The following is a 22,500-nucleotide window of genomic DNA, read 5'->3' as shown; positions in this document are numbered from 1 at the left end:
GATGAGAAAATGCCAGGGAGAAATAATGTCCACCGGGTGTCTGTTAGGAGCGGGAAATGTCACTTGAGGAATATGTTCTGAGGAAGTCTGTTGCGGAAGGAAATGTCGGAGCAAGAGAAAATTTGTCTAAGGGGGAAGTCTGTTAGGGGAAAAATTAAATAGAACAATACATATGTCCAACGGGGCGGCATTCAAACTCAACCCACCTTAATCACACGTTTCCAGTTGAAGGCACGTCCTCTGAAAACCTCTGCTTCCTCATTACGACTTTTTATTGTCAGAGGCAACAACAGAGATTACCAATTTTGTAATCATATCATTGAGTCAGGCTTGCAATATCATTCGATGTGTGTGTGTGTGTGTGTGTGTGTGTGTGTGTGTGTGTGTGTGTGTGTGTGTGTGTGTGTGTGTGTGTGTGTGTGTGTGTGTGTGTGTGTGTGTGTGGAGCAGGGGCTTATCGCTGATGATTGGGAATCCTCGTTAAACTACCACTAGAATCACGAAAACACATTTGAAAACACGCAATAACTTCCTTTCCACCGGACCGCGTTAAGAGCAGTCGATAAAACCTTAGTGAACTTGACTTTAAGACAGATTTCACGCTTAAAACTTTCATAACAAAGAACACACATCAAAACTGAACCAAAATTAGCACCGCACTGGATTGACATTTGATATATAGACAAAAATACGAGAAAAAAAGAAAAGCTAAAGAAAACATCAGGAGTAAACATAACAGTCATTGTTGCGTAATATGTCACTCATTTTTTACTTTCTTCTACGCTTTTACGTCCCTTTTGCCTGCTTGCTGCTTGTTCCTCTGCACGGCCCTCGGATAACTGGATGATAAAAGTGACAATCTGCTTGCGGCACCTTGTATATAGACTGCTAATTTTTCTAGGGCTTCCGCTCTGACGTCAATGTGCTTCAGCGTTTCCATTGGCTTCGAATTAATAAACTAACGCCTCTTCTTCTCACTCTCGCATTCCTTCCCCCCTTTGGCATTCAGCTTCCACTTATCAAATGTAAAAATACCAATACATGAGGAAAAAGAGGAAGAAGAGAGAGAGACAGAGAACCACTGGAAACATATAAATAAAAGATCTATTATTGGAGAGAACAAAAATAACAAAAGAAAAGTGGACTCAAGTGATATGTAAGGATGATATGAGTGTACAGCTTCCCCTCACGGAAATATAGACAACAAAGAGGCAATGCGATCGATACTGGTGAGAAACGTGTGTCAACGGAGGAAAAACTGAATAAATATTGATACGGATATTGAACAGAGCCATCTATCCTGCACACACACACACACACACACACACACACACACACACACACACACACACACACACACACACACACACACAGAGAGAGAGAGAGAGAGAGAGAGAGAGAGAGAGAGAGAGAGAGAGAGAGAGAGAGAGAGAAATTATGGTGTTTTAGGAATAACTGAATATCCAAGTGTCTATACTCATGTTCAAAAAATCTTTAGTACAAGCACGTTCTTATTTGTTGAGCTACTGTACTGAAAGAGAGAGAGAGAGAGAGAGAGAGAGAGAGAGAGAGAGAGAGAGAGAGAGAGAGAGAGAGAGAGAGAGAGAGAGAGAGAGAGAGAGAGAGAGAGAGAGAGAGAGAGAGAGAGTATTAACGCAGTACGGTATTCTAGGAAGCCAACACAAAGGGTGGGGATGTTACAGGTCCATTGGCTTAATTCATTCTGAGAAGTAATTGTCGTGCCAACTTAGAACAAAAGCACTTCATCTTGATCACTGTCTTGCAAACTTTTCAAATATCACCTTAAAAATAAGAAGAAAAAAAAACGCGGTAACATAGTGTGACAATCATTATCTATAATCAATACTGTGAAAAAAAACTGACAGATGAGGCAGGAATGAGTTTTTATTAGGTGTTTCGTGATAAGTGATTTATATTTAATCTCAGGTGAGGTTTGCAAAGGTATGCGTACGTGCTTCATTGCAGCTTGTTTTCCAATACCTTAACCTCTTCAGTACCATGACACTTTTCATATTCATTCTGCTTACTATTTGGTGATTTTATACAGGTTCAGAAACTTATGTGGGGGATTAAAATAGTGAAGACTGAAGCCAATAATCTTCTGACCTTCACAGACTCTTTCTAACGTCAATAAAACCGTCTAATTATACCCAAATTCAAGGTAAAAATGCGTCCCAGTACTGAAGGGGTTATGATCGTGTATGGTAAAAGGCTAAGATAAAGATAAGCCTTCTTGTATATTTGTAAGTTTCTATATTTATCCATTTTCTTTAGACGGGTTTTCATAGCCTTTAAAAAGCACCAACCTGAATATTAGAAGACGAGACATTAGTACTACTTATAATGCAACACCACAACCATTACCACCACCATCACCACCACTACCACCATCACCACCACTATCACCATCATCACCACCACCTCCATCACCACCCCCATCACAATCAGCAACAAAAACAATAGAAAAAGAAGAAGAAGAAAATGTAGTAGTAGTAGTAGTAGTAGTAGTAGTAGTAGTAGTAGTAGTAGTAGTAGTAGTAGTAGCAGTAGCAGTAGCAGTAGCAGTAGCAATCACCATTTCGTCCCCCACCAGCACCACCACCACCACCTACACAGGAACTAGACATAACCTTGTGTGACCTTTGTACGACACCTAAAGCCGACGTCTCCCCCTCCCCCACCACGCACTGACGGGGTGAGCACAATGGCCGCGCTGGAACAGGAAGAGTTAGTCGTAGAGAGATGCGTTCGACCATAACACCAAAACCTCCACCCAACACATCACATGGCGTTTACATATGAATCCACACGGTCAGTAAAGCCAAAGTTTGTACACATGCTTCAGATACTCTTGATCACTCATCAGTATCCTTGACCACTGCAAGGAAACACACGGCAGTTCAGTCAGATTGTACTCATCCAGCTTGTCAATCCTGATGTTCATTGGTGAATTTGAGCTGTTAGATTTATTTGAAGAGAGAGAGAGAGAGAGAGAGAGAGAGAGAGAGAGAGAGAGAGAGAGAGAGAGAGAGAGAGAGAGAGAGAGAGAGAGAGAATGAATGAATGAATATAAATGGTCACATTATGTATAGTATATATCAATGCTTGACACACAGCATGTCACCTCTCATCCTATTACTTGCAAACCTTTCCATGGAATACCCTGAGACAGCAAATAATTGAAGCAACTAAATTTGTCCGGAGGAGCACTCCCTAACTAGAACTAAGAAAAACCAAGATCATCCTTTTTTTTCGATGGATACCTCTCATTAACAGTTTCTAGAAATTCTATTGCCATAATTTCGTGCGCTGGTCTACATGACTCCTTATTTTGAAGCAGTGAAGGTGACTTTTTGTTAAAGGTCAGATATTGTTAGCCGGGTTCTCATTCTTGTTCCTCTTTTGTGATGAAGTTTCTATGTTCTCATATCACTAAAATAAGAAAAATTACAGTAACTTTAGCAACATTTGTTTTCACATAAAGACCATTTTCAAAAGTTTTCACTTGTTTTTCTTATTGTGATGTAGAATCGATTTCCACCTATAACTAGAACAAGAAACATACTCAGTAACTTTCACAAAAACCGGAGCTAATGTGGACGAATCACGATACTATGATTGACATTGAGACATAATTAAGATAGGCACCGATATGTATCGGAATACAGTTCCTATGTCACAATTCTAAATGAGAGTTGATATGTCTGGCACGCTTTGTCTTCCTTACTAACTACAATTCTTCATTTTATAAACGTCATAGAAACACTGAGGATATGAACTAAAGGGTAGCCATGAGAGGAATTCAGGAGGAATCGAACCTCAGGTAAGATACTCCCAGTAACAAAAATCTGACACGTTGCCAATAATTAGACCAAGAATGGATTCCGTTCAGTCTTGACTACCCTGCCAGTACACTTACTTGCCATATCCGCGGGTACGTAGGTTTGTATACAAATACTGCAATTTTCGTTCTTTTTTTTTTTGTCGAAGAATTTCAAAATGTTCATATCCTTAAAAAAAAGGCAAAGTGTGATAGAAGAAATCAGAATTGATTATGATCCTAATAATTTTCTTTTGTAGCCAAACCAGAGAAAGCAAACTAGTATTATAAGTAGTACATCAGACTGGTGCTAAGTACTGCAAATGTGTTAAGATATGGGAACTGTAGAATTGTAAATACATTACCAGAGAGAGAGAGAGAGAGAGAGAGAGAGAGAGAGAGAGAGAGAGAGAGAGAGAGAGAGAGAGAGAGAGAGAGAATGTGACTTCCTGAGGTTATTTTTGTTCACTGATTCTGATTTCCTTTCGCTGAGGTCAAGTTTGTGAGGCAAAGGAAGCGTGGCGGAAGATCAGCTCGGTCTCCCCTCGCACCCCCTACCTCGCGCTCCTAAATGCTACGTTCCTCAAGCTGACCTTTGATTCTCCTTATATTTCATCATTCGTGTTACAGCTCTGAGTTACAGTGGACGTATTGAATTGAGTAATTGAAACATGGGATGTATTTACCGCAGAGTTGTGTATTTTTCACTGCATACGTAAAGTTACCGAGAGAGAGAGAGAGAGAGAGAGAGAGAGAGAGAGAGAGAGAGAGAGAGAGAGAGAGAGAGAGAGAGAGAGAGAGAGAGAGAGAGAGAGAGAGAGAGAGAGAGAGAGAGAGAGAGAGAGAGATGCGCAATACAGAATTGGAGAATCTCTTCCTTCTTTAATTAATCAATTTACTATACATCTCATAAATACCACCATTATCTATCACAACTAGCAATATCATCATCATTTACAGTATTACCCTTACTATTATTTTTCTCATCACCAATCATTATTATATTACTCATCGACCTCACCTTCAGCACCATCACTAATATCATCACCATCATCACCACTCTCAATACACACGCAGCAGGTGTCGAGTTCTCGTGTCCCTATCGTCACTGACAAGACAAGGCGGGGCGAAGCGAGGCAAAGACAAGGCAAAGCAAAGCACGGCGAGGCGAGGCTGGGTGGTGGCGGCAGCAGCGCAGGGCCCGCCTCTAGTTCTCTCCTTTCTTCCTGTCGAGTCTTAAAATAGCCACAAATTGCTATGTCAGTTTCTCCTTCGATCAATTCCCTCGGCACGATATTTTCGGCTCGCAGGAAGAAAAAGAACTCTTCCCCCCCACAAAAAGAGGTCAGTTCACGTGCGTAGCCAGAATTAGAAGGTGAAACGAAAAAATACGCCACATGGAAGACGGTCAAGGCTATGACCATGTCTTCCCCAATCGTGTGATTGAAGGGTGTAGAGCGGCAGGCAGGAGGCACGATGGGATCAGGGTGGAATAGTGTGTGATTAGTAGGCTAAGGTGTGGTAGGGTGATGAAATGTGTGATAACTAATAAGGGTGTGTTAGGGTGACGTTGGGTGTTGTAAGATAGGGGAGGGTGTGGTAATATCTGACTGAGGAAGTGTGTATGTATCAGGGTGTGGTAACGTTGGAGAAAGTGTGGTAGGATAGTATCAGGGTGAGGTGTGGTGTGATGAGGTGTAATAGGGAAAAGCTGCGTGTGGCAAAGTGTGGCAAGACCAGGCATGGCGGCGTTCCTTACAAGAAACTTAATTTTGCATGTTTATTGAGAACATTCCTGAATAGCTGTGGAATATTAATGAGCTCTTTCAAATACATTACATTAACCTGTTTACTGAAGGTTCTGCACGCAAATGGAATGAGTGAGTGAGGAGTATTATTAAGTTCTGAACACCTGTGGTCATAAAGCGCAGTGGTGAAGTATATTGCACGCCAGCGGTGATAGATTAGAGTTAGCAGGGCGCCGCTCCTTGGGGAAAAAAAAAAAAAAAAAAGCAATTCCAGCGTGGTGGAATCAAACACAAATTTTAGGGGTATGAATTCAACACCTTAATGCAGTCACTCGGATCCCCCAACGCGAAGGGCAACGCTGGATATGAAGCGAATCCCTGTGTTGCGCCACTACTCCTCCGGTGGAACGCCCCCTCCTGTGCCTCAGTTCTGGGAAGCAATACTGTCCCCGCGTAAAACGAACGATACCTACACCTGCTATTCCTGTATTTTTTAACACACGCCAACCTGCCCACCTTACTTTAAACAATCACACTAAAGCTCTTGAATATGATATCCAAAAAAAATCTGTTAAAAGAAATCACGTTCGATTGTGTAAGGTAATGAACAAATATCTGTGCTAAAAACTATTGAACCAAGCAATACTACTATACGAATGTGTGTGTGTGTGTGTGTGTGTGTGTGTGTGTGTGTGTGTGTGTGTGTGTGTGTGTGTGTGTGTGTGTGTGTGTGTGTGTGTGTGTGTGTGTGTGTGTGTGTGTGTGTGCGTAGTTCGATACCAGTGTCCACAAGCTATCTGAAGGTCGTACAAACTATGTCAAGGTATTGCTATAATTTGTGCCTTCATGCATTCACTGAGGCGTAAGTGTCAACAGCAGTTTTCACTTCTAAACACTTGCAAGACATGGGGTGTTTATGATGAATCACAGCAACCACTACACGAGCGAAACATCAAAGAAAAGAGAAACAGAAAATGTATACTTAACGATCTGTAAGCAATTAATTGTTACGTTCGTAGTCTTCAACATTTTAGCGTCGTATTTCAGTTACTTTTAAAAGACCCCATTTGAAGTAACTAATGTTTTCAATGGTTTTATTTTGATTCTTGAGATAGTTTAACAAATATCTGCATCATCAATGGAAAAACCAACCTTGAGAACTCAACTATTCATGCGTGCAATATCTGAAACATTATCATAAAAGAAAAAGCATTTGATAATAGTCATAATATTTTCAATGGAGAACTTCTTTCGTATTTGCTGTTAGTGTACAGGCAAATATAGATAAATAATACGTAAATATATATGTATGTAGGTAGGTAGGTAAATAGGTTAAGCGTGTGCATGCATGTATGTATGTATGTATATATGAATTTTCTAATTTAGTTGAGTAAAGCAATCTGGTTGTATCCCATCGATTAATACAGTTTTATTAGTTTTCTCTCAGTAAAACCGTGAGTATTTATTGCACGCGAGAGTTTTTTCCCGTTAATACATTTCATTTGTCTGGTAAGGTAAATCTGCTCATCTTTCCTCAATATTTTCATGCAATTTCTTGATGTGTCCTGTTGAAACGAACTCATTAATGTCAATTGTTTTCTTCTTTTTGCCTAAAATGCACCTACTCGTACAAATCATTACTACATTTTTTCTTTTTGTTTCCAAATGTCAAATGTCACAGTCTTCTTATAGTTAACGTTTCTCAGGCTAGGTACCTAAGAACATGTCCGCTTGTCAACGTGTTTGTTGGTTGGTTGGTTTGATAAGCGTATGGATCTATACACATGGCTGCCTGTCTGTCTATATCTAGCTTCTTGTCTTTCTGTCTGACTATCTGTATCACTACCTATCGTTGTGTATGTATGTATGTATGTATGTATTTATATAGTTATGTCTGGCTGACTAGTTGGTTGGCTTGGCCCACCCCCTCTCTCTCTCTCTCTCTCTCTCTCTCTCTCTCTCTCTCTCTCTCTCTCTCTCTCTCTCTCTCTGATAGTTTGCCTTTCTTTTTTTCCTTTCTCTCTATAACAACAACGTTTGCAAATTACTTTTCATAAAAAGATAAAATAAAAAAAAACGAGAACTGTCTGTAAATAAAAGAAAGGCCAGCCTCCCTCCCTCCTCCCTTCCCCCCACCAATCGTCCTCCGGTGCTTCCGTGAATATTGTCTTGAAAATTATATTCTTTGTTTCGAGTCAATTTGTGGGAAGTCTTTTGTCCAGACTTCACCTTGGGCCTTTAAGGAGAGAGAGAGAGAGAGAGAGAGAGAGAGAGAGAGAGAGAGAGAGAGAGAGAGAGAGAGAGAGAGAGAGAGAGAGAGAGAGAGAGAGAGAGAGAGAGAGAGAGAGAGAGAGAAATGCCAAGGCTCCAACAAGTTAATGAGGTTTCCCAGAATAGGAAGCTTCGAAAAGGATTTCAAGTTCGTGGAGCTTTTCAAATTCAAATAAGAAGCTCCGCATTGTCGAAGCTCCTCTCTCTCTCTCTCTCTCTCTCTCTCTCTCTCTCTCTATTCGGTCGCCGCCACCAAGCTGCCAACAATCGCTATTAATTATTTTCAATACGGGGAAAGTTAGTAACCGCTCACACGTCCAGACTCCAGACATATGACCAATAGTACGCCGTGCGCCGCCTTGGACTTGATTATAAGAGCTCAGCGAGGCGTTATCTTGTGGTCACGGTTTATTGTGTTCTCTACTTCTCTTCCTGTTTACTTTTCTGATTTCACTTTTCTTCTTTACTTTTTTTCTCTTGTCCTTATTGTGTGTTTCATGTTTTCCCTTTTCTCTTCTCATTACTTCGTATTTCTTCTTTTCTCATTCCGTTTTCATTTTATGTAGAGTAACACATATATAAGGTTTACGTAAGTCGTACAACTCCTACTCCTGATTACTATTGTTTCACCAAGTTTGACGTCCGGGTAAGGTAATGCTGTGCCACTCACTGGTGTTCTCCCTTGCTGATTGGCCAACTCAGTCTGTATTTCCTTCGCTCTCTTTTGAAAGGTGTGGCAGGATAACGTTGTATTTCCACTAAAACCGTTAGTTAATTGCAAGGTATCGGGTTATACAAATAAAGACCATGTGGTATTTTACAAGTAAATGTTTTGAAAAGAATAAGGTAAATTTACCGCACGTTTGAAAACACTGCTAGGCTGCATGGACCAATCAGCGAATGATAGCATTAGCCAATACCAATTCTAGAAATGCTACAATGTCCGTGTTCTCAAGTGGCTAAATTGCTATGAAATCTCATAAAACAGATAAACGGCCTATATTCTACAGTTCCCTGTCCTTTTTTATTTTATATTCTCTCTCTCTCTCTCTCTCTCTCTCTCTCTCTCTCTCTCTCTCTCTCTCTCTCTCTCTCTCTCTCTCTCTCTCTCTCTGATCTATTCGTTCTTCCTAGTAAAATTAAACGGGATTCTTTCAGAGAGACTTGGTAAACGGTAGAAGAAAGCAGCGTCTATCTATATATACGCTGCCTCTATTGCTGACCTTCCCTCTCCCTCTGAGTCTTCGCCTTTACTGCCCAACACCTCCTACTTTAGGCTGGTCAGTGTAGCTTGTCAGAAATAGCCCCGTAAAGATCAGTGAGTTCCAACGACAAGTTGTAGTGAGAAATCAAGTTGAAAAGTTATAGTGAAAGGTTACGATAGGACGTAACGATAGAACGATAAAAATATACCATGAGAAGTTATAATGAGAGGTTATGATTATAAGTTACAGGGAGAATGCTATGATAAGAAGTTGAATGGAAAGGTTTCGAAGACAAAAGATTACAATGAGAGATTACAATGAGGTTACAATGAAAGATTATAAAATGTAAGTTACAATAAGTAGACACGAAAATCTTTCCTGGCGAGAAAAATTGCTTTACTCTTCACTCCATACTCGAAGCAAAAATAAGAAATTTTTTTTTTAAATATTATGAAGGTCATTTATGACGTCATAATTTCGATATTTCGAGTCTTATCGAGTATTCTTGAATTATGCAACCATTATTAAATCTGAAGTACTGATTGAAATATGCCACCTATTGTATGGAATAAGCTAGGGGAGGTATTATACAATCTTTTACCTCTTGGAGTTTCGTTGCAACAGTAACCCCTGACTCAAGCGGCCCCCATTGTGGTCATCCAACTCTCACTCTCACTCTCCCTTTCTAGCTCTCGGTTCCTTTGAACATTGTTATATGTAAGTTGTATGTTGTATGTTATCTCTTTCTTCCCAAGTGGTGTCGTATTTTTGTCATGCGATCATTTTAATCTTGAAAACATCCTTGAAATACCTTATAACTTCCATTAAAGGCTGCTAAAAGTATTAGTGATAAAATCCTAAGACGTTTGAATACATTTGGGCACCATAATTCCTCTATTTCTACGTATAGGTCTTTCTTAAATTTAATCAATTACTGGAGTACAAGTGTAAGGAATAAATTATTAGAGATGCTACTTGCAGCACGAGACGGGATGGAGTAGAGCAAACGTTTCAGTGTCTGTAGCTTTATTCCCCTCATCAACTCATCTAGGAATTGGTATGATAATGAATCAATGAGTGTCATTCTGTGATCAGCAGTCAAACATAATCTGGTATTGCTTCATAACATCTTTTAAACTGCTTCCTCTATAGACTGAAGGACACCAGGTGATGGAAAAATGTGTGAAAGTGAGGGAAGAGGGGCGGTGATATTGCTTCATAACATTCTCTACAGTAAATGCTCTTCTGTAAACAGGAGGACACAAAGTTATCAGAAAAGTATAAGACGATGAAGAGGGTCGAGGACATTATTGTGACGACATATACCAAATAATCGAAGGAAATTCAAAGCAATAACTCTTCTATTGCATTATATCTGGTATTTCTGAGCAACCTTATCGAGAAGAACAAAAAAAAGGAGCAACTCGACCACTTCTTTTGTTATCAGTAATGCCTCACAATATTATGTTCCACACTTCCACACCATTTTCAGAGCGGATAGTTGTCTAGAAGATTATGTCGAGTTGATAGATGGAGGAATTGAGTTTCTGAGACATTGAACACTACTACGTTTTCTCTGCGCCAATTAGAAATCTTAAAAAGTTCAGAAGTCAGGCGTCCTGTGGCGTCCCTGCGTGACATGTTGACTTCCTGAAGGGTTGGTTGTCTATGAAAAGACGTGGAAAGGTGTAAGGCGGTATCATCAGCGTAAGAGTGGAAATGGTAAGAAGTTTGGTCAAGAAGATCATTAATGGATAATAGGAAGAGAGTGGGTGACAGGATAGAACCCTGAGGAACACAACTGTTAATAGATTTAGGAAAAGAACAGCGTCCGTCTACGAGTACCACGGCAGCAATAAAACGGTAGGAGAGAAAACTTGAGATAAAGTTGCAGAGAGAAGGATAGAAACCGTAGAGGGGTAGTTTTGAGATTAAAAGTTTGTGCCAGATCCCATCAAGAGCTTTTGATATGTCTAACGCGACACCAAAAGTTTCACCGAAATCTCTAAAAAAGAATGACAGACTCAGTAAGGAAAGCCAGAAAATCTACAGTCGAGCTGCCTTGGCGGAAGCCATACTGGCGATCAGATAGAAAACTGTGAAATGACAATTGTTTAAGAATCTTCCTATTGAGGATAGATTTAAAAACTTTAGACAAGCAAGAGATTAAACCTATAGGGCGGTAGTTTGAAGGATTAGAACGGTCACCCTTTTTAGGAACAGGTTGACTGTAAGCAAACTTCAAGCAAGAAGTAAAGGTTGAAGTCGATAGACAGAGTTGGAAGAGTTTGGCCAGGCAAGGTGCAAGCACGGAGGCACAGTTTTTGAGAACGATAGGAGGGACCTCATCAGGTCCATAAGCCTTTCGAGGATTTAGACCAGCGAGGGCATAGAAAACATTATTACGAAGAATTTTATTTGATGGCATGAAATAGTCAGAGGGAGGTTTGAGAGAAGAGTTCATCTTTAGAGATAGAAGTGATGGCAGTGGTGCCATCAGGATGAAATGAAGGAGGGAAAGATGAAGAACAAAAGTTATTGGAGATGTTTTTGGCCAGATGCTATAAGTCTCGAGGGGAGTTTGGGTTTGAAAGATTTTGACGTTTTCTATTTATGAAGGAGTGTTTAGCAAGTTGAATAACAGACTTGGCATGATTCCGAGGAGAAATATAAAGTTGGTGAGATTTAGGAGATGGAAGGCTCAAGTACCTTTTGTGGCCAACCTCTCTATCATGCATAACACAAGAACAGGCTGTGTTAAACCAAGGTTTAGAAGATTTAGGTTGAGAAAAAGAATGAGGAATGTACGCCTCCATGCCAGACACTAACACCTCTATTATGCGTTCAGCACACAGAGATAGGTCCCTGACACGGAAACAATAATCATTCCAGGGAAAATCATCATAATATCTCCTCAGATCCCCCCAACTGGCAGAGGCAAAACGCCAGAGGCACTTCCCCTTGGGGGATCCTGAGGAGGGATTGGAGAAATGGGACAAGATACAGATATGAGGTTGTGATCGGAGGAACCTAACGGAGAAGAGAGGGTAACATCATAAGTAGAAGGATTAGAGGTAAGGAAATAGGTCAAGAATGTTGGGAGCATCTCCAAGACGGTCGAGTAGGGTGTTGCACCAGTTGCTCTAGGCCATGTATGATAACAAAGTTGAAAGCTAGTTCACCAGGATGGTCAGCGAAGGGAGAGGAAAGCCAAAGCTGGTGGTGAACATTGAAATTTCCAAGGATGGAGATCTCCTCGAAAGGATATAGAGACAAAATGTGCTCCACTTTAGAAGTTAAATAGTCAGAGAATTTACTATAGCCAGAGGAGTTAGGAGAGAGACAGACAGAGCAGATAAATTTAGTTAGAGAGTGACTCTTGAGTCGAAGCCAAATGGTGGAACACTCGGATGATTCAAGAGCGTGGGCACGAGAGCAAGTCAAGTTGTTGCGCACAAAGACACAACATCCAACTTTGGAGCGAAAATGAGGATAGAGCAACTAGGAGAGGACAGAAAAGGGGCTACTGTCAGTTGCCTCAGACACCTGTGTTTCGTTGAGAAAAAGAAGATGAGGTTTAACAGAGGAGAGGTGGTGTTCTACAAATTGAAAATTAGATCTAAGACCGCGAATATTGGAGATAGTGAAGAAAAAGTTGAAAGGGGTGTCAAGATATTTTCGGTTGATACCGATATAGCAGTCCTACCTGGAGACATTTATAGTTGCAAACGATCACCATGCTGTCCTTCTGCCTTGTCGTCACCATCATTCTATAAAAGATTACATTCATCAAAATCATCTCCAATTCAATGCATCCTAACAAGCTCAAATTTCAACCATACTAATTTTCACTTTCAGCCACTTCAAGACATAACCACCAGTTCCTATTTCAGTCAAGTTAGTCATGCCATTCAGTTCCAAATATGCACCAGTTTGAGACATAATAAACCTGTTCCAGTTTCAGTAAGTTCCGCATCTATCAATAACTTCCAATTCCAAATGCGTCAATCAGTGTCAATGTAGACCAGTTCCAGACCTATTAACTATCTACATTTTCCATCTATTTTAGTCATACCATTCAATTCCACTTTTCATCATACCAGTTTCAGACGCACCAATCACTCACTCACAGTAGATCCAGATTCACGCATAAAAATCCTTTCACTATCTACCCTATATGAATGTATGCTGAAGTGGTTACCGAGCTTATAATACCAGTACGTGCGCCTTCTCCACTTCCCGCCCCTAGATGTGACAGGACGAACATGTGTAGAGAGGAGGACATGTTGGAGGGGGCGGGGTACATAAAGGTGAAAGGTAATGATAAGGAGGATGTGTCTCATGATCACCTAAGCGTCAAACTGATGATGCATGTGCGTGCGCGCCTACTCACACCGTTTACTTGTTTATTACTACTGTTGTTGTTGGAAGATTTTTTGGAGGGAGGTTGAAGTGAAAAGAGACCGAGGTGTTCCTCTAAAGAAGCATCAGCGAAACTCGTCGGGAATAAACTCGCCCATAATATCTGTCTCTTTTCACTTTTCCTCCTCCACTACTGTTGTTACTACTACTGTTTTTTTTTTCTTTTATGTAGATGCCACTAGCTACTATTTCATTCTTCGTGGATATGTTTAGCTTAATTTTCTTTTCTATAGTTCCTCGTCATTACAACCACTATTACCGTTGGGGAAGCGCCAGGTGCTCTTGTCCGCCAGCAACAGCAGCAGCTTTGTGTATTTAGTTGCTTATAGAGGGAGCGATGAAGTGGAGGTGGTGATGTCTTATGTAGAAATGGAAGTGTAGAGGAAGGTGTGGTTAGAGATATTTTTGAGGGTTTTCTTAGGAAGTGTGTGAGAGTAAGAGAGAGATCACCACCCATACCACCACCGACACAACCACCACCACTGACTTCACCAACTTTACCACAGCCACTCAAAGCAACAGTACAGTCAAGACCAGATATATAGTATAACCTATTGCCCTATAACAACTGCGCTTAACTTTTTCCCTCAGTTTCTCAGTTTTCAATAACCCCACAAGACCCAACACTTCATAGATATTCACTAGAGCAGAGATGACTTAAAGTGTGCATGTTCTTTGAGTACTGGTTGTATAAAGGGTTGTATGGGAGGATAAGCTGTGTATATTTAGAGGTGCTGCGTGAGAACGTTGTGCACTGGGTTGGGAATCACCGGGTGTTTTCCTCCTCACGATGTGTTACCATATCAGCTCTTTTAACTTGGAAAATATTACACAAGGATGTTATAGAGGGTTGTTTATGAGAGAGAGAGAGAGAGAGAGAGAGAGAGAGAGAGAGAGAGAGAGAGAGAGAGAGAGAGAGAGAGAGAGAGAGAGAGAGAGAGACCTTTGATCAATCTTTTTTTTATTTTATAAGGTAAAATCATTATACTAGTATTGATCAAATGACCACCGCGTATTACAGTGATATGTACAGATTTATTTATTTATTTATTTTCATTTGTGGTATATTCATAATTTTCTTTTGTTGCTGTTGTTGTTATATTATTATTATTATTATTATTATTATTATTATTATTATTATTATTATTATTACTATTATTATTATTATTACCATTATTAATCATTATCATCATCATTATCATTATCATTATCATTATTATTATTATTATCATTATTACTATTGTTATTATTATCATTATCATTATCATTAATATTATGTAGAAGTCTGCAATCAGTGGTGAGTCTAGAAGCATTAACTAAACTGGTCGATCTACGGAAACTGAGCTAAGGCAAATGACATGCTCGAGTCACCACCACAACACGTGCATCCGACAGTCTCCTCCTATAGCGGTGTGTTTACTACAGGAATCTTTCCGTAATATTTCGACACATTCAAAAATATTCGTCTAAAAATATGAGACGCAAATCTACATGATGAAGTAATGTGCGTGTGTGTGTGTGTGTGTGTGTGTGTGTGTGTGTGTGTGTGTGTGTGTGTGTGTGTGTGTGTGTGTGTGTGTAACTCCCTGTAAGTCATCACTGTCGACTTCCTCTACTTGACATTTGGAAGGCAACGTCCCAACAAAAAAAGTTAAATAAATAGAAAGCAGCCAAGATACCACTTTACAAATTTTACATAAAGAATGTTGCGAGTCTAGTATCCATTAGAATCTAGTCCAGCACTGTAATGGACGTTGACCATCGGACGGAGCGGAGAGAAGTAGTTGTCTGGTGACCAATGAAAGTGCTTAATTGCCACTGCCACATCTTTCTCCGTCTTTCTTCATCTCTCTACTTCAAGAGGAAATGTTATATAAAATATAATTTCGCTTCCTTCCTTTTGTGACACCACGTACAAACCGGTAATTTCCAGTCATGCCGTAGCGATGACCTGCATCCTTCCTTTCTTGGTACTGAGGTGAAGCGACGCTACTGTCACGGTAACTGACAAGATCTACCCATCGTATCACTATACCACACTCTAAGATTTTTTTTCTGCCCTCTGTCTCTTTGACTCCTGTCGTGTGGTTGGCATATCACCAAGCAAAGTGACATTGGGGTTTCTTTGTGTTTCCATGAGTGCTCTTGTTGTGAAAATTCAAAGTAGCTTTACCAACTAACCAGTATTGCATAAAGTGCACCGCCATCACGTGGTACAACTACATGTCGTAGAATAAAATTTAAGATTATCATTACACGTAGCCTATAGGTAGTTGTCTTTCTGCGGAAAAAGGTCGCTTGTCTGAATATTTCTCGTTTCGCTTTCTTTCTGGCAAAAATAACCGCGTATATTAAAACATTACTCCCCCTTCTGGACAAGAAATTAGTTGGCAATACATTACCAGATTTCTCCTCTCATGGAAAATATTCGTTGGTTTAAAATATTTTCCCTTTTAAATAAGAAATTTGTTGGCATTTTATATATACATGTTTTCATCCCTCTCTTAAAATATTCGACGATTAAGATTTTTTTTCCTTATTCATTGGCCATCAGTAATTTCCGTTTAGACCAAAAGACTTGTTACCTAATAAAATATTTTCTCTAAGGCAAAAAATTCATTACCTGGTTACATATTTTACCCTCGTTGTAAAATGCGAAACCTGTGATTCGCAAACATTCTTTACATATATACTGGTTTTTTTTTTTTTTTTTTTTGTTTGTTTTTCTGACGGCTTCAAGTCCCTGAGCCATAATGCACGTTGAGGACGGAGAGGCGAGGCCAAGGGTCAAGTGACGTCCACCGGCCCGCCGCCACCGCACCGATCCTTACGCCGCCACGGGTTGGAGAGGCGCTTCCTATCTTCGTCAAAGACACTCTTTTGATGGGATGGCAGAGCTTTTCCAGTCATAGAAGGTTGACTTGTAATCTGAGCTCATTTTTAAGTCGCAGAATAGCAATTATCATTTATAGAAGCAATAAAGCCTCGCCCATTGTTTGCCGGCTCATTAATTGACTTCCAGCAGAAAAGTTTCCGTGTGCGTTGAAAGGTCACGAGGAAGGGGTGTTCTCATCATCATCAGCACGACAGCACGACGGCGCGACCACAAGCCGACTACGTGCCCAGCTAGGCAACCTTCTTCCTTCCCTTCAACGCATGACTAGATCCCCATTCCTTTTTTCGGCTGCAGCGATTACGTAACAGGTCTAGTTTTTCACATATGAGAGTTCCTCTTTCTGTTAGAACACGAGAAAATAACGCATAGGTGTTTCCCTGCAATCCCATTCCAGAGTCTGAGGAAGCAAGTATGGACGGGGCGCGAGGTGTCAGACTCCAGTATTCCCACCCACAAGTCTGCTGCTGCTGCTACTCCATCCTCGGTCCTGACTGGCGACACAAACTACACGCACGCAGCTGTAATGCATTGCTGAATTGCAGCAGCAAGACATATAGTGTACATGTCTTCCCATTACTCCAGTATAAATAGGTGAAAAGTATTATCGCCACTACCACCAATGCCATCAGATAAATATTATTACCGCCGTCACCACCACCACTACCATCTAAGTATTAGTTCCACCAACCAACCAACCATCACCACCACCACCAGTGAAATATTGGCGATGGTGTTGGTGACGGTGGTGATAATGTTATTGTTGTTGATGTAGTAGTAGCGGTAGTAGTGGTGATTAAAGAAACATATGGTGGTTGAAGAGGATGCAATGGTAGTAATGATGGTGGTGATGGTGATGGTGGTTGTGGTGCAGTAATTGCTGCTGTTGGTAGTGGTGGTTGTGATGATAGAGATAGTATAGATGGTGATGATGATGGCGCCAGTAGTGTTGTTGTTTTCGGTGATAATGGTGATACAGAGAATACTGGTGGTGTTAATGTTGATGGTGGTGATAGTGGTTGTTCTGTTGATAATGATGGTGATGGTGTAAATGGTGTTGGTGTTGTTGATGGTGTTGGTGGAATTGATGTTGTTATTGGTAGTGGTGTTGGTGTTATTGGAGGTGTTTGTGTTAGTGGAGGTGATGGTGTTGGTTGTGGGTGGATGCGGGTGGAGTGCGGGGGCGGAGGGACCCATATGGCGTCGCCCGCGCCGAGGACCAAGCTCCAGGTAGGTTGACCTTCTGCGGTCTATTTTTAGCATCGGCAGCGGGAGCCTTTCGCCGCTCAGTTTTGTTTCCATGACCCTAATGTCATCCTGCCCCAGCCCCGTGACGTCAAGTCCCTCAACAAGAGCAAATTCTCTGAACGAAGTAGATTCCCGATTCAGATTGGTGAATCACATTGACGTCAGCAGCCGCCGAGCCTTCCCATTGGTGCACGGTTGCTATTGTAATCAATAGTTCGCCAGGATTCCAGCCAATAGCCGCCGTCCTTGCATTGCCTTCCAGCCCGAGCGGATGAAAGGAAGTGTGAATCGGAGCGCGTGGGAGGATGTTGTCTGCGCACTGGACAGGGATATAAAAGAGCGACGAGCGACAGGCAGCCACAGCCAGCACCAGTCGCCAGCTGAGAGGACCTGCGAGCAAGGACATATAAGAAGAGAGAAAGAGGGATACAAGACTCTTGCGGTCACCGCCTAACTTAAGAAAACCACAACAAGAAAGGAACATACTTCTGTGATTATCTAACTGAGAACAAAGTGTATTTGTAGCAAGTGCTACGAAGTAAGAAGCCAACAGTTCTGCAAGACCCAACATTTCAAGGTATGCTTTTGGTCAATTTGTATTTCTTTATTTTCCATAATACCGGACTTGTAGCGAGAACTCGAGATGAAGTTTGGATCATGTTCCAATGCTTGACTTAAGATGTGAATTTCCCTCATTTGAAATATAATTCAACGAATATTCTTCATTCCAATAGCAAAACTTTCACTCTTGCAATCACTCGAGTTCTAGCCTCAGTGATGGTTTCAGTTGAATTTATAGTCATAGAAATTGTTATGTTTATAATGAATAGAGAAGTTCATGCTTCTTGCTGAACGGAGAGCACAACAAGCATGTTGGCGGCGTGTAGGCGTGATGGTCACTCTTAAGGAACATGGATGGATCTCCAACTCATCACGACACCAAAGCCGATCCTCTCTCTCTCTCTCTCTCTCTCTCTCTCTCTCTCTCTCTCTCTCTCTCTCTACCATACTATACTTCTATCTATTTACAGGCAGATTTTTAGTCATGACAAGGAGATTTGTACTCAAATGGACAGAAAGCAAAGCTTCCCTCAGTGGCTCATGAGTCGCCGGCCATCAGCGTGTATGCCTGCGTGGCCAGTTTGGGGGCTGGTGGGCATCCGTGTCATGACCTTAATACCGGAGTTGGAAGTGAAGGAGGGAGGTCTATTTTTACTTCCTCTTCCAGTCCCCGGGAACATTGTTAGGCGGGACCAGCCAAAAATAGCACGTGGCAACAGTAGCACGGGAAGACATCAATACTGCTCTTGGATTCGAGACGCGAGGAACCAACCCAAACTTGATTTTACATCCACTCATGACAGCTGTTGTTGCTGCTGATGGTGGTGGTAGTGTTGGTGATGTGGTGCTAGTACTTGTTGCTCCTACACGTATACACTGGGGCAGGAAATACGTTTTTCCCTTTCATATCATCTCTAGTCTGAACATTCCCACGAACATCCTAGTGAGGGCCAAGAGAGTTGCTGTTGTTTCTTCTTCTTTCAAGTTCCTTTATGATACTTTTCCGTGCCACACATTTTGGATCTTCACAAGCTGGTTCTAAATCCTTAGCGGTGACTGTGACGTAGACAGGTGGAAAAAATACTCTCCTTACCTAAGTGACACCTGCGTATCTGTGACGATGAGAAATTAATGAGGTCTTCTTGGTGTCTCTATAGATGGAGGCCATGAGGGTGGTGACGTCATTCCTCATGCTGACCGTGACGGGGCCCAGCCTAGCCTACCCCTACACCCGAGGGACTGGTGGGAGGAGCAGTGGGTGGGGGCGTGATGCAGGTCTCGTCGACTACCTTGGAGGGTACCCGATGGACGACCAATACGCCGTGCCTGAGTACGACTCCACCACCCGCTACACCTACGCGGCCCAGCGACCCAGAATAAACAAGGTAAGACGAGAGAGAGAGAGAGAGAGAGAGAGAGAGAGAGAGAGAGAGAGAGAGAGAGAGAGAGAGAGAGAGAGAGAGAATCTACAAGCACAAATGACGTTCATGCCTTCTATCTACTTCAGGAGGCTGTGGCGGCGTGGCTCAATGCTGCCTTGGACGACTACATCCTCAATTACGACACGTACAGTGACGATGATGGCACCTGGTACAACGAAATGGCCACCGACGGCATGCTAGAGCCAAACCCCAACGACGACTCCCCAATGATGCAGCTGTTCTTCAATAACCAGCACAGCCAGCACTCCGGCAGGTGAGCTGAGTGCTGAATCGTCTCGTCATTCACTTCCTATCACCACAAACCCTTCACATTCCGAGATTGCTTTCAACTTCATTACCTCGCCTCCTTCTTCCTCACACACACACACACACACACACACACACACACACACACACGGGCAGTTCTACTTTTTCATCACTCAAAATTTATACTGGCTGATAGTTTTCCCAATAGTGCATTCTCTCATGACAATACTGAATGGTGCCCCAGCTGAACAACGTGGGACTGTTGCGTAGTTCTGCCCCATACAGATACTCATTGGAGGACTTGGAGAACATGGAGCGCAAGGCCAAAATGGAGGACAACACGGAGAACCAGCTACACGCTCTCATGGGCAAGACAATCAGGAAGAAGTCCACCATGCCAGTGCTCGGCAGCCGCATGTCTGTGGCAGGAAGCATTCTGGGCCAGGGGCAGAAGGAGGAAGCATATGACATTCCCGCCACTTCAGTCAGGCGACCTGTCTTCGCACGCACCATCACCACTCAACCCGAAGACGATAAGGTAGGTAAAGCAACAGTCACCAGGTTCATGTGTGGATTGTCACGTTAAATCATGAGAAATGTATGAATCATTTAACTCAATCAACTAAGCTCTTCACCTGTTTTTTGTTGCTCCTTCAGAGAGAAGCCACTAAGAAGCAACAGAAGCAGGTACAAGTCGACACAAGCGTGAGGACGACACAAAAGCCCGAGGAGAAGAAGGCGTCAGTCAGCGAAGCTCCCACCGGCACCAACAACAACGAGGTGACGAGCAGCGACACAGCGCCCTCTCCCAAGAGCAGTGTGCAGTCTGCGACGACCTCACAGTTCCTGAGAAGCCATTACGAGACGCTCAAGAAGTTCCTGGACCGTGAGCGTGAGGCGCGAAGGGTGAGTAATGCTGACCTTACTTGTTGAGAGAGAGAGAGAGAGAGAGAGAGAGAGAGAGAGAGAGAGAGAGAGAGAGAGAGAGAGAGAGAGAGAGAGAGAGAGAGATTAACACGTTTTTATTATCGCCACAAATACACTAACATCGCACTTTCATTCCCACTATGTTTTAGCGCTTTCCCTTAATGTTATATCCTCTGATCCGCAACCAATCTACTTACAATTCTTGATAACTAATGAACTTAAATTAGACTGGAGTCCTTCAGAGTGAGAAGAAGCATTAAACACACCATAAATTTAGTATGTAATTAACTATTAACCAAGTCACACAACACAGACCAACAGATAAGCAGAACCTTGAAGTCATGAACCACACCTGACTCACTGTTTACGCACTACAGCAGCATAAGACGCATTTATTAGTTCATCATTCACTGAGCCTTTGTATTGCAATCAGTACTCAACTCGAAGGCTCCAGTATATATATATCTGGTTTTTCCTATCTTGTAACCTTAAGGAACGCGATTTTGACTCCCCATTTGCTAAAGGCATCACATTAAAACGAGCCACCAGATCAATCTATCTATATATCTATCTAGCTATGCGTCTGTCTATCTATCTATTTACCTACGTACCTAACTGTCTATCAATCTACAACTATCTATGACCTATATATTTACCTATCTACCTATCGATCAATCTATTGTTCTCCACACGTTCTTAGTCCTCGAATGAGTTCTATATCTGGCATACCAACACGACTGAATCTCTTTTATAATTCCTAACCCTGATAACAGAGTCTGACGTCAGTGTGCTATCGTCTCTCTCTCTCTCTCTCTCTCTCTCTCTCTCTCTCTCTCTCTCTCTCTCTCTCTCTCTCGTTTGGGTCGATGGGGTGTAAGTTATTCTGTTTCAATCCATCACCAAGCGGTAGACACGTTTTGCTGTTATGATTCCTGTTCATCACTCGCCACAATCCAGGATGGACTCCCTTTGTTTACGATTTACTTTGACATGCTTGAAGGTTCGCTTTGAAAACCCTTAAATTAGCCTACAGTAATACAAACAAAAAAAAGCTATCAAAAGTCCTCGTTTATTTTTTTTTTTTTTTTCTTCTACTAAAACGATCATTTGTTTATTTTTTTCATTATCGAATTTCACGTGCATTATTTGACGTGTCTCTTTGTTCAGTGCTCCTTTCCTCATTTCCTTCTTCTTCTTCTTTTACTAAAACGATAATTTGCGGCCTTTTCCTTAACGAATTTCACTTCAAGTCCCTAGCGTGTTTCAGTAAAGTTTATAAAAAAGACTGGCGTGCATGCTTCCACTTAGCCTTTGTGTCGTGGAGGCGCGAAAGGTGAACCGTGTCAGTCCGCAGTGCCTGGCGCCGTGTGGGGTGACACGTCTGTCAAGACCTCGTGGGGAAGCAGCCTTGTGCCGCCCGATATTGATCCAGCGTGTCACGGCGAGCTGGCGGGAGTCTCAAGAATGTATACAGACTGAGCCTTTCATGTGTCCCTCTTCAGAAAGAGATGCTATATTTAAAAAAAAAAAAAAAAAAACATTTTATACCGACTAATTTCCTCGTTTCACAATTGCGTCAAGCACGATACAAAAAATACTAAAATGATAGAGAAGATCAAAAGAAATGTACAGGCGGAAGCGTATAACCGTTCCAGGATGTGGAGCACCGGTATACATGGCGACATTTGCCAGATAG

General features: G+C 41.8%; 2 protein-coding genes across 4 annotated transcripts in view; one reads left to right on the top strand and one right to left on the bottom strand.

The window, feature by feature from the left end:
* LOC123504231 overlaps positions 1 to 22,500 on the bottom strand; it is a 54,667-nt gene that overhangs the window by 24,233 nt on the left and 7,934 nt on the right. For both annotated transcript variants that reach the window (XR_006674766.1, XR_006674767.1), the window contains exon 2: positions 12,772 to 12,835. The gene's annotated coding sequence lies outside the window, so the exon portion shown is untranslated. The remainder of the gene's footprint in view (positions 1 to 12,771; positions 12,836 to 22,500) is intronic.
* LOC123504230 overlaps positions 17,973 to 22,500 on the top strand; it is a 9,668-nt gene continuing 5,140 nt past the window's right edge. Inside the window, exons 1-5 of one of the 2 annotated variants that reach the window (XM_045254599.1) lie at positions 17,973 to 18,205; positions 19,347 to 19,574; positions 19,697 to 19,884; positions 20,163 to 20,415; positions 20,535 to 20,783. In XM_045254599.1, coding sequence (XP_045110534.1) covers positions 19,347 to 19,574; positions 19,697 to 19,884; positions 20,163 to 20,415; positions 20,535 to 20,783 — 918 coding nt within the window. In that variant the 5' untranslated portion in view covers positions 17,973 to 18,205. Of the gene's footprint in view, positions 18,206 to 19,346; positions 19,575 to 19,696; positions 19,885 to 20,147; positions 20,416 to 20,534; positions 20,784 to 22,500 lie in introns of both variants that reach the window. The other variant, XM_045254598.1, reaches the window with a different exon arrangement.

The sequence above is a fragment of the Portunus trituberculatus genome, chromosome 15, assembly GCF_017591435.1.
Source record: "Portunus trituberculatus isolate SZX2019 chromosome 15, ASM1759143v1, whole genome shotgun sequence".
NCBI lineage: Eukaryota > Metazoa > Arthropoda > Malacostraca > Decapoda > Portunidae > Portunus > Portunus trituberculatus.
Note: the sequence above shows the minus strand (reverse complement) of the source record. Positions and strands in the feature narration are given on the sequence as shown.